We start from the raw sequence: 12,588 nt of genomic DNA, 5'->3' as shown, positions 1-12,588 counted from the left end.
GAATTCATGTTAGGCATAGTTTCTTGATTTATCTTTCATGCTTCCTAATGACTATTTCATAGGTCTTTATTTATATTTTTGTGTTATATTCTTTCTGAATTCTTTAGTAACATCTCCAGAAATGTTATTGCTAGCTGTTCTGTACAGAATGTGTTCTTTCTATTGAGTTATAAAAATTACTTTCTTATTATCTTGTAGTTCTTTTTCATGTCTATCTGTTCTTGTTTTGTCATTTCAAATTTCTTGTTCTTATAAACATTGATCTCTCAGAGGATTATATCTCTCAGAGGATTATAAAAATTCTTATTTTAAAGTCTTTTTTGGACACTTTTCTTTCTTTTTTTTTTTTTTTTTGAGACAGAGTTTCGCCCTTGTCACCCAGGCTGGAGTGCAGTGGCATGATCTCGGCTCACTGCAACCTCCACCTCCCGGGTTCAAGGGATTCTCCTGCCTCAGCTTCCTGAGTAGCTGGGATTACAGGTGCCTGCCACCATGCCTGGCTAATTTTTTGTATTTTTAGTAGAGAGGATTTTCACCATGTTGGGCAGGCTGGTCGCGAACTCCTGCCCTCAGGTGATCTGCTCGCTTAGGCCTCCCAAAGTGCTGGGATTACAGGTGTGAGTCACCGCACCTGGCCTTGAACACTTTTCTATTTTCATTTTGTTTAGAGAGAATCTATGCACAAATTATCAATTTTATTATCTTTTTTATCATTAAACATCTGTGTTTGGAGGTTTAGATTGCCTACTTCTCTTGCATGGCATATAGCCTCTCCCTTCAGCACAATGTGATAATTGGATGCTTGCCTCCACTTGGCACTTCAAGGCTATCAATCCAGAGCCAGGTCTGGGGGCTTCCGTGCCTTTCCTGAAGACTCAGTGAGCTGTTTGGCTCAGGTCATGAGGCTGTGTTTAGGTATTCCTGCCTTTCAACATACAAGCTCTACATGAGCCATAGCCAGCAGCATCAGCTTTTCTCAGCCCCCTTTCCCAGTGATGGAGCTTCAGCCAATGTTTTTTTCTTAAGCAGAAAACCTGTCTCAGACCTGTGTTTCAGATAGGTGTATTTAAACCATATATTGCCATAGAATTTATTTCTGCTTCTCCATATCCAGAAGACTTTAAGTTTCATTCTGTTTTCTATCTTGCATGTCTGTCCTGTTTCTAATCTTGAAATTATGAGATTCCGTTTAACTCTTGAGCCAAAAATGTCTTGGTCTGACCCATAGCCAAGGTCAGGCTGGTTTCCCCTCCAAACAGTGACATTTATTTTGTGCATCCTGTGTAAGTGAGCTTTCTTTCCCTCAAAGACTCTTCATTGCGCCAGGGGCTCTTCTTTAGAAACAGTGGTCCTTTCTGATCCACATTTTCAGGGATTCCCTTTCTTCTGACCTATGATTCAAATGTTCAACATGAAAACAGCACATCCAGTGGGCTAGCTGGGAAAGCTAGTTTGTAATCTACTTCTGCTATTTACTGGGTTTATATTGCTTGGGAAATATTTTGTTACATTGAATATTCATTTTCGAATCTGTAACTTTTTAGGGAAGTTATGAAAATTAAGTATCATGTTATCAGTTAAAACACAATTGAAGTACTAAAGTGCCATGGAAATGTTCAGCTGTATGTCTCCTGTAGATTGAAAGCATTGGAAACTTCTTTGGAAGCAATGTGTGATAGCTGAGAGTTGTTTTAGGAAGCCATTATTTTCACGTATTCATTCAACCATTATTTACTGAGCAGCTGCTATGTAGCTGGCACTGAACTAGGCACAGTGAGGTGATGCTGCCCAGTGGGGTTAGATCTCACTTGTGCTTTAGTTCTCATCTAATGAGAGCTCAGATATGTCTAAATAAACAATTGTGATGTCAGTAACACAGGCAGAAACAGACCCAAAGGAAAATAGGGAAGCTTGGTTACAGTTGAAAAACCCTTAGTCACTTTGACACATCTGCTCTTTACACTGGTATTTTCTTGGTTTAAGTGACGACATACTGAAATGACTGGGTCAAATCAACAAATCAGATATTGCAAAACCAGTATTTTTCCAAAAATTGACTGTATATATAAAGTCAGCCAGTGCTGACTTCGTATTTTTAGATAGTAAGTGCAGAAATATAACTTCCTCTTCTTTCTGTCTCTAGTTTTTACTGTTGACCTATCCCTATGCTCCTCAACTGGACGCTAGTCTCTTGTAGGAAATAAATCTCTTTAAGAAAGATGAAAGAGGTTGGTATGTATGCCAGGCACTTGCTAGCCTTATACTCCCTACGTCCCTAATTTTGACCTTCATATAACCACAGATTTACACAGTTAAAAGCTGGGAATAAGGCAGCATAGCAGTCCTTTTTTTTTTTTGGTGGCAGGGTCTTACCCTATTGCCCATGCTGGAGTGCAGTAGCATGATCATAGCTCACTGTAGCCTCAACCTCCCAGGCTTAAGTGATCCTTCTACATCAGCCTCTTTTTTAAAAAAATTATTTATTTATTTTTGAGACAAAGTTTTGCTGTTGTTGCCCGGGGTGGAGTACAATTGTGCCATCTCAGCTCACCACAACCTCTGCCTCCCAGGTTCAAGCGATTATCCTGCCTCAGCCTCCCGAGTACCTGAGATTACAGATGCCTGCCATCACACCCAGCTAATTTTTGTATTTTTAGTAGAGATGGGGTTTCGCCATGTTGGCCAGTCTGGTCTTGAACTCCTGACCTCAGGCGATCCACCTGCTTCAGCCTCCCAAAGTATTGGGATTACAGGCGTGAGCCACTGTGCCCAGCCTCCTCAGCCTCTTAAGAACTGGTGTGCACCACCATACCCAGCTAATTAGAAAAAAAAAATTGTAGAGATAAGGTCTCACTATGTTGCCCAGGCTTGTTTCAAACTCCTGGTCTCAAGCAATCCTCCCACTTCATCCTCCTAAAGTGCTGAGATTACAGGTATAAGCCACTGCCCTCAGCCCTCAAAGCAGTATTAAAGCTAGTCTAGACTATATTATGGTACAGAAAGAACAAGAAGTTGATTGAGTCAAGCATTTGATTGATTTATTGCTCGATTTTATATTGGCAACCATAAGAGTTGCTGTTAAATGTTAATAGTATCAAAGTTTGGAAAATTCTGCCCAGTTATTGTTCAATCTTTGAAGACTGAGGAACAAGCCATGTTCCTCTTAAGCATTTAATGATGTTCTTGCAATTTTATTATTTTCTTTCCTTTAATCCTTCTCCAAATATACATTTTTTTCCTCTTCCTTTTTAGCCTTCATCTACTCCTTGCAGATTGCTTTGTGGCAAGGATTGCTTGTTTCAACTAGGCTGTCTTTCCTTTGGCCTAAGAGTCCACAGGCAAACCTGAGCTGTGCCCACTTGCTAGGCTTGCTATAGGGACCTGAATTTGCAAAGGAAGGGGAGCAGTAGAGAATAAATAATGGGAGACGGTGAGCCTATGGCTATGTCTTTTCAGATGCCTTCTGCCTGGTTTGTTTTAGATTGCCATTGCCTCAGTCCCCTCTGTGGGATAGGCCAGGACTTGTGTGCTGTCTTGACCCATGTGGCAGCTACTTAATTCCCACTGTGGGTCTCAGCTCTCGTGTGCTGGGGCAGCCAAGAAGGGAGGCAGTTAAGAAGTTAGGGTGCTTAGCAGTGTTCTAAGTTTAGCCCACTAAGGAAGCATTTCAGATAGTTCTGTTCTCCTTTTTTGTGTGGAAAATAAATAGCTGTCCAAGCCAGGCATGGTGCCTCACGCCTATAATCCCTTTGGGAAGCTGAGGTAGGCAGATCACGAGGTCAGGAGTTCGAGATCAGCCTGGCCAGCATGGTGAAACCCCGTCCCTACTAAAAAGACAAAAATTTGGCCGGGCATGGTGGGGCGTGCCTGTAATCCCAGCTACTTGGGAGGCTGAGGCAGAAGAATTGCTTGAACCCGGGAGGTGGAGGTCTTTGGGCTTGTATGTTGATGATGATATTTGTAGAGCATTAACTAAGTTCTAGTCACTGTTCTAAAAATTTTACATCTATGCACTCATCTAATCCTCATAACATTTCTGGGGTTTAGGCTCTATTACTGTCTTCATCCTACAGATGTGGGAATCCTAGAGTATAAATCCTTGCTTAAACAGCAAGTACATTTTCACAAACCCAAATAATCTTTTTAAAATAATTGTTTAAATAAAAATATATTTTATTGTTTTTCTTGTTTTTTAAAAGAAAGCTTGTTGGTACTACTAGATTATTTTTTGAGGGCATAGTATTCTCAATATCCTCCTTTTATACAGCAAAAATATTTTAAATGGATGAGATGGAATGGTAGTACTAGAAAGAAAGGTAAAAAATGTAATGACAAATCTCAACACCTAGAATTAAATTGCTAGCTTCACTGGGGTTTCCTAATAATAAAAACTTTTTTTTTTTTTTAAATCTCACAGCAAACCTTGAAACAAAAATGGGTGGAGTACAGATCTCTGCAGTTACAGGAACATCGTCTGCTTCATGGTAAATGCAATTTCCTGTTCAGAAACCACACTAACATTACTTCTTTCAGTATTTCTGCCTCAAAGTTGGTTTAAGATTATCATCATTATAAGAAAAATTTGTCTAGTGCTGGTCAAAGAAATGGGTCTGTGTTTCTTTGGCATGAGCTTTGGAATGGCTGTATTTGGAGGAGGGGTAAGGCAAGTCAGATCCACTACTGCGTATCATGACGCAGATGCACATGCACACAGATGCACATGCTCAAAAACAGGCATCTGGAGATTTTAGAAAATCATTGGGGAAGATTGCCTAACTTTCCTTCTACTTCAGTGAATGAATTACATTTCTGAATACAATCACGGCTAAGGGGTTGTATAGTTTTTAGAAGCTATTAAAGCTGGAATGGTTGCACACTTATTGGGTAGAGCTCCTGTCTTTTGTTTAAATTGCATAAGTTGCATTTATGCAGAGAAATTCTTTTTCATGGCCCCCAAGACAAAGACATAAATGCGTAAGATGAATACAACAGTAAATGCATAGCTCTTGCCATTGAGTGCATTTTTAAGGGAAGGGTTGAGTTTAAAATGTGTTAATTCGCTATTTGTTGTATGATAGATGTAACCAAAGGAATGAACTTTTGTGTACAAATAATTCACTGAAACCACTACGTGGGTGTGAAATATAGCTTATCTCTTCTTTAAATAGCACCAAGCTTAAGTCTGTAACCTAGAATATCTGTTAAAAGTGATAATCAATTTGTTTACCAAAAAAGATAACAATTTAATCCTTAACTAGTCACTAATTTATGGCTTAGAGTTCTGGTATGAACTTCTGTTTTTTTTTTTTTAAATTGAAGTGTTTGAAACTTATGTACAAGTTACTTCTCTTTTTTATGTCTTCATTTAATATTTTTAAAAAATTCATAATAGTTCTTTTGGGTAGTGAAGTTTGTTAGAGAGGCAGAAATATTTAATACAAAAACTTCTTTATGGCCTTGTAAATTCAGCCACCTCCTTGCTTTCTTTAGACATGAGGGCTTTTTAGCCTCATTTCCACTTCTGGAGCATCCTGAATGGCCCAGTGAATATAAATTCTTGCTGTTCTATAGAAACAGCCTTGTATAGACAACATTGTTAGGTCAGGATCCTCATAAAGTCATTGTTGTACATATTTTTTGAGCAATTGAAGGAGTTCTGCTTTTTCTAGATGTATAGTAAACATCCAGGGCATGTGATTCTATAAGGCAATTGCTCTCCAATCAAAAGAAATTCATCACTTATTGCAAGATGAAATGAAGTAGGTTGTATTAGCAAAAAGGAAAGCATTATGACTAGTCACCATGGGGCTGGCTGTACTCAACCTTGCAAATCATCTGAAAAAAACAGTTTCTTTTTATATTGTCAACCGAGGACAAAAGACAGCAGCAGTGAAGATAATCAGTACAAAATAAAACCATTTTAGAGTGTACCGTATTCTATTATTTTTTCTGAAGCATAGTGACTTACTGATTATGTTTTTCCAAGGCTGGTATTACAAGTTCTCTCTCTCTCTCTCTCTCACACACACACACACACATACACAAGATACCAACCAACTCAGTTAGTGTGGAAGCAGGGAGGGTCATATTGGTATGTGATTAACATTAGAGTTTGAAGAGCCAGATGTACGTTGTTAAGGATCAATGAAAAAAATTTAGCCAAGCAGATAAAATTCAATTTCTTCAAATAAATGATTACTTACTTGAGGACAAGGATGATTTCTGGGTACAGTATCATTCCAGAGAATTTAAGTATTCCAAAACGAAACTGGGAATATTGAGGTTGGAAGATACATTTGATTTCACAAATCCTTTCTCTAAGAAACACTTTTGAATTACCTGTTCCATAACTGTTTTCTATTTACTTCAAATGGTTTTATAATAATTTTAGAATTATTTTTAAAAGACAGTACCTAAGAATCAGAGAAACTAAGTGGAGAAAATCATGATAGTATTTCCCCAAGTGTATTCTATGGAACCCCATTTCTGTGAGAATTTTAATAAAAGGTTTCAGGGTTATTTAAATTTAAGAAATGATCATTTTGGAGGTTCAGATGCCACACTGGTAGACTGTCAGTTGGGCTGAACTGTTCTCATATGAAACATCTTGTTTAAATTTATTCTAATATTATAATTTTTGTGACCATGGAACCTTGGTCTATGAACAATAGTTCAGGAAACCCTACTATAAGGTTTATCAAATGGTCTCATAAACAGTTACTTATTCAAGCACACCAAAGCTCAGTGAAAAGTATTTTTCACCCTTACTCTTTCTCGTGTCATTCAAAGAGAAGTTTTGATGTAGTGTATTTATTTGTAGGGAGTAATGAACAGATCCATTTCACAGTAGACTTTGTGCTCTAGGTGATGCAGCTAATTGCCCCAGTTTGGAAAACATGGACTTGGATGAATTGTCTTTGTTTGGACCCCTGCCTGGGCCAGGCCCAGCCCTTGTGGACCGGAATCGATTATCCAGTGAGAGCAGCTGTAAGAGCTGGCTGAGCTCCATGACGATGGACAGTGAAGATGGCTACCAGACGTGTGTGTCTGAGGACTCCAGCAGGGGTGCCTTCAGTCGGCAGACGAGCACAGATGATGAGTGCTTTATCCCCAAGGAGGGGGATGATTTTCTGAGGAGGTCATCTTCAAGGAGGAACCGGAGCATCAGTAACACCAGCAGCGGATCCATGTCTCCCCTGTGGGAGGGCAACTTATCAAGCATGTTTGGGACCCTGCCCCGGAAGAGCAGAAAGGGAAGTGTCCGAAAGCAACTCTTGAAATTTATCCCTGGCCTTCATCGTGCTGTGGAAGAGGAAGAAAGTCGCTTTTGACGGATTGTGGTGTCCTTTCAAATTAGCTTATTTCACGAATATCTCTAGACTCACCCGGATCCCAGCTTGGTGGGAAAGTGCAGAAGAATTGCAAAACTGACATCCCATTTCACAGCAATAGTGACCTTTATTTAAATTGTTGTGTTATATTTTTTGCTTCTTAAATCATTTTTCAACCTAAACAGCCAATTTCTAAGCAGACAGGAAAACTAAATAATAAGTTAATTAATATAACAAAGATGCAGGTGCCTGCTCATTCCAGTAATGTCTTTGAAAGCAAAACTAATATTTATTTTCTAGATTATCCCTGTGAATAATTGAGAACTTTTTGGAGTCAAGTATGAATAAAGGTGTGGCAGAATATAATAATCTGGACTATTTTCTATAGGATAATTGCTGGGTTATAAAATCTTAGGTTTGCTTATGCCCAGTAGCTCCTGGGGAGGCTTAATAATAGGCAATTTTGAATTTGTTCAAACCTGTAATGGCTTGTAAACAAAGATGACCATCAGCTGTTTCTCACATCTATAGTGACAATAAAGCGGGAAGTATAAGATTTAATAGGAGGGGTTAAGGTTCATGAGAACCATGGAAAGATGTGGTCTGAGATGGGTGCTGCAAAGATCATAATAAAGTCATTTTTATAGACAGTCTAAACAAAATGGGTGGGGATGTCATGTTTTTTGCCCAATTCAACTTTTGTTCTGCCTGAACATTAATGGCAAGTCTAGAACTCTCCGAATCCTACAGCTTTGTAATTTTTTTTCTACAAATGTCTAACATCCAAAACTGAAGGTTGGGAAAAGGACTTTCCTCCTGTAGTTTTTTTCATATTACTTCTCACTTTATATCATATATTCTAAATAGCTATCGCCTCAGCAGTCTTTTGCCTATTGGTTATGTTAGTATCACATTACTTCTAGCCTTTCAATTACTCCATGTTTTATTTAATATCCATTAAAGTCTATGAATTCTCTGTTCTGGTGGCACAGCTATTCATAACCTATATTCTAGAGTAGACAATCTGGACTATGTAATAAATAGTCTGCTGATTTTAAGTTCTCTCTCTCTCTCTCTCTCTCTCTCTGTGCGTGTGTGTGTGTGTTTGGGAGAAATAGAAACACTTCACTTTAAGTAGAGCTGCTAAATTTAATTAAACTTCTGGTTAAGAAATGAGTTATTTTGAGATAAAAGAGGGTAGGGTAAGGAAGCATCTAAGATAAGAAAGAAATGATAAAGTATGAAAAGATTTCTAGTTGGGACTTGCCTTCTATTAACTCTTTGAACTGAGAAACATCCAGTGGCCTGTGCATGACAGTCACTCATATGAAAGGCAGGGTGTCACACCTTTCACAGAAATGATAGCAATACTGTCTACCATTTACTGAGTACCTAGTTGGCTAAAGACACTTTACGTATGATCCCCACAATTACTATATAGTAGGTGTTAGGCATACAGATAACAAGTCAGGAATTTGGAAATGTTCTCAGGGTCACAAGGCTAGTCAGTGGCAGGGCTAAAATTGGAAGCCAGTTCTTCCTTGCTCTAGTCTATTCCAGATATCTTTTACTCTTTTGGTTCTGTTTAGTGATCATCACAGTACTTTTTATTCCACCCAACAGGAATACTTAAAATGTACAATTATAGATGCTGCACAGATAAGTGCATTTCTTTGGGTAAATAGGAAAACAAACATTTCTCTGTTCCTCATACACAAGTTTCAGACATAGGTTCTTTAATAACTACATGATTAGCAGTGCATTTATTTTCAACAAGAGCTTGCAAACCAGTTATGATTCAACTGGTATTGCTTATTTCTCATCATAGTCTAGAATCATCCTGTTAAAGGTCTACTTATATGAATTCAGCATTTCTTGTTATCCTATTTCACAGAGTCCAGGGGAAGGAAACACCACATTTATTTGAGGAAAGATGACTTTGAAATCTTCTACAAGGTGAAAAAATGCTTTGAGAACTACATAGAATGACATAGGTCATACGGGAAAGCAGATCATAGATCATTTGCTTTTCTTGTGACTTTAATACAGAAGTGTAATATTGCTGTATGACAGTAGACCTCAAATGCAAAAAAGGGGCAAGGAAGGGACGGAGCAAGCATCACTTTAGTTTGTGGTAAGAATTAGAGTCGAGGTATGTTCTGAGAATAAAGAAAAAAGTACTGGTTAACCAAAGTACAGGAAGGAAGGGTATGTCATGTTCTATATTTCACAAGCTGTAAGAAAATTAGCTTTTGTTTAGTAGAAATGTGGGTAAATTTCTCACAGTATAACTTTCAGACTAATTTATGACTTCAGTCGGGCTTTAGAAGAAACTTCTGGTGCATAGTGATTCACTCTGATATAATTTACTAGGAAAAAAATTGAAAATGTTTTTTTAACTTGAAAGTTCTCAAATATGTATTACTGGTGAATTCCATTAATTGGCAACCTGTTATGAAAATGCATTTTTCTAGAAGGGCATTTGATAAACCAAATTTGAATCAAGTAGATTGGGAATTACTTTATCATGTGGCTGAAGAACACAACCATGACAAACAGATTAGTAATATATTTTTGGAAGTGAACTTTTATTTATGACTTTCTACCTTGTAATAATTTTATATCTTAAGTGCATGATACAGATAGCATTTAAAATCCCAGTTTGCACTGAAGAGATCAAACTTGGAAATAGTATGTGTGTCTTGATTACCAAAGTACAGACATTTTTGAATGTATACATACTAAAAATAGTAAGTAATACATAACTATATTGAGCCCCTCAGATCATAAAAGTATTGTTATTTTATATCCATTTCCTTACATACCTATGGGCTACAAAATCAAAATTTGATGCCTTTATGAAATAAATAATGCTATTTTTCAGTGTCAGGACTTTCTCTCTCTTTCTCTGTCTCTCTCTCTCTCCCTACATTTCTCTCTACCATAAAGAAATAATTGTCTTAAAAGCAGATTTTTTAAAAAACCTAGGTGATTCTCAACATTTACTTCTTTGAGGACCTTAAAAGACACTACTTACTTAATTGAGACTTTGCACTATTAGCTTTTTTATTGCTATTTAACAAATTACTGCCAGGCACGGTGGTTCACACCTGTAATCCCAGCACTTTGGGAGGCCGAGGTGGGTGGATCACCTGAGGTCAGGAGTTTGAGACCAGCCTGACCAAGATGATGAAACCCCATCTATACTAAAAATACAAAAATTAGCCGGGTGTAGTGGTGCATGCCTGTAATCCCAGCTACTCCGTAGGCTGAGGCAGGAGAATCGCTTGAATCCGGGAGGCGGAGATTGCAGTGAGCCGAGATCACACCATTGCCCTCCAGCCTGGGCAAGAAAAGCGAAACTCCATCTCAAAATAATAATAATAATAATAATGATAAAATAAAAATAAATAAATAAATAATAACCACAAACTTAGAAGCCTAAAATATATTATTATCTCAAAGCTTCTGTGGGCCAGGAGTCTGGGCACAGGTTAGCTGGATCTGCTCAGGATCTCACAAACCTGCAATTTACTGCAATTTTGGTGTTGTTATCTGGAGGCTTGATTGGAGAAGGATCTACCTTTAAGCTCCTTCAGGTTGTTGTCAGAATCATTACCTGGTGGCCATACAATTCATGGCAGCTTGATTCTTAAAAGCTGGTAATGAAGAGGAAAAAGGGAGAGGCTACAAACAAGACAGAGTCTTAAATAATACAATGTTATCGCCTTTGCCATGTAACATAACCTCTTAAGTGACTTCCCGTCACCTCGCCTAATAATGTAACATTAAGATGGGAATAGTATCCTATCAACTGTACCATGTTCTGTTTGTTAGAAACATGTCACAGGCCCACCCACACTCAAGAAGCAGGGATTACACAATCATGAACATTAGGAGGTAGGGATCAGGGGACCACCTTAGTCTGTTTGTAACACCATTCAAGGAGTTCACAGACTTGATAATATAAGGGTATTGAGCTGTCTCTAAATCTCCTTGAGTAAAAATTAGTGACTGTCATAATAATTTCCACATAAAGAAATGGAAGCATTAGTGAATTTTGGAATGAAATAACCTGGTCAAGATTGCATAACTAGCCAAAAAGTTGATTAAGAAACTTTCTGGCCTCCTGACTTTGTCTCCTTGGTGCGTGAAATGATAAAAGAAGATTTAAAAAGAATAAGAAAGAATGAACTAGTTACTTGCTTTCAAATTTTACTTGAATCTGAATGCATTTAAGTGAATAGTGATTGGCATACTGAAGTTTGCCACTTCTAGGCAGGCGCATCTTTATAAGCAGATGATAGTAGGAACTTTTACACAGAAAAGTAAACAAAACACTTACCAAAACTACAAAGCAGAAAAGGAAAGATCAGCCATGAGCAAAAGTTAGAAGATATCACAAAATTATCAGAACTTGAAGGAAAAAAAGAAGTTTGAAAGAACAAAAAATGTATATTTTAGAAATAAAAGATAACTTCCATAGCTTGATAAAGAACATCTACAAAAAGCCTACAGCTAATATTATAATGGTGGCAAACTGGACACTTTCCTTAAGATCAGTTACAAAGCAAATACATTTTCTCTCACTTCTCCTTTCTACATTGTATGAAAAATCTTCGCTAGTGCAATAAGGCAAGGAAAAGCAATAAAAGATACACAAATGAGGAAGGAAGAAAAGAAACTCTTTATGATGATATGTTGTTTATGTGAAAAGTCTCAAAGAATCAACAGTGCAACAAAAAATCCTGGCACTACTAAGTGAGTATAGCAAGGTCATGGGATACAAGGTTAACATACAATAGTCAATTGCTTTCTTACATATCAACAATGAACAACTGGAATTTGAAAAAGGAAAAACAATATGTTGACAGCATGCAAAAATAAAATACTTAGATACAAATCTAACAAAACATTACAGGATCTCAATATGGTAAACTATAACCCTAAATAGAGAGTCAGTGTTCATGGATTGGAAGACTCCATAGTTTTACAATTCAGTTCTTCCCAACTTAATCTGTAGATTCAGTGTAATCCCAATCAAAATTCTAGCAAGCTATTTTGTAGACATCAACAAATTAATTCTAAAGTTTATACGGAACGGCAAAAGACATATAATGGCCAAGAAAATACTGAAGAACAACAAAGTTGGAGGAATTACAATATCCTTTTAAAGACTTAATATAAAGTATAGTCATCATTACAGCATGGTATTGGCAAAAGAATAGACAGATAAATCAGTGGAACAGAACAGAGT

The 12,588-nt window shown here is 37.4% G+C and overlaps 1 protein-coding gene across 1 annotated transcript in view; it reads left to right on the top strand.

Moving 5' to 3' along the window:
* Nucleotides 1-8,389, top strand: part of CYTIP (cytohesin 1 interacting protein) — a 30,230-nt gene extending 21,841 nt beyond the window's left edge. Inside the window, exons 7-8 of the mRNA XM_515844.9 lie at nt 4,418-4,484; nt 6,865-8,389. Of these exons, the coding sequence (XP_515844.2) occupies nt 4,418-4,484; nt 6,865-7,331 (534 nt within the window). The 3' untranslated portion in view covers nt 7,332-8,389. The remainder of the gene's footprint in view (nt 1-4,417; nt 4,485-6,864) is intronic.
* Nucleotides 8,390-12,588: the final 4,199 nt, after the last annotated feature.

This window comes from Pan troglodytes, chromosome 13 (assembly GCF_028858775.2).
Source record: "Pan troglodytes isolate AG18354 chromosome 13, NHGRI_mPanTro3-v2.0_pri, whole genome shotgun sequence".
NCBI lineage: Eukaryota > Metazoa > Chordata > Mammalia > Primates > Hominidae > Pan > Pan troglodytes.
The sequence above is the reverse complement of the archived record's forward strand: the minus strand, read 5'-3'. Positions and strand labels throughout refer to the sequence as shown.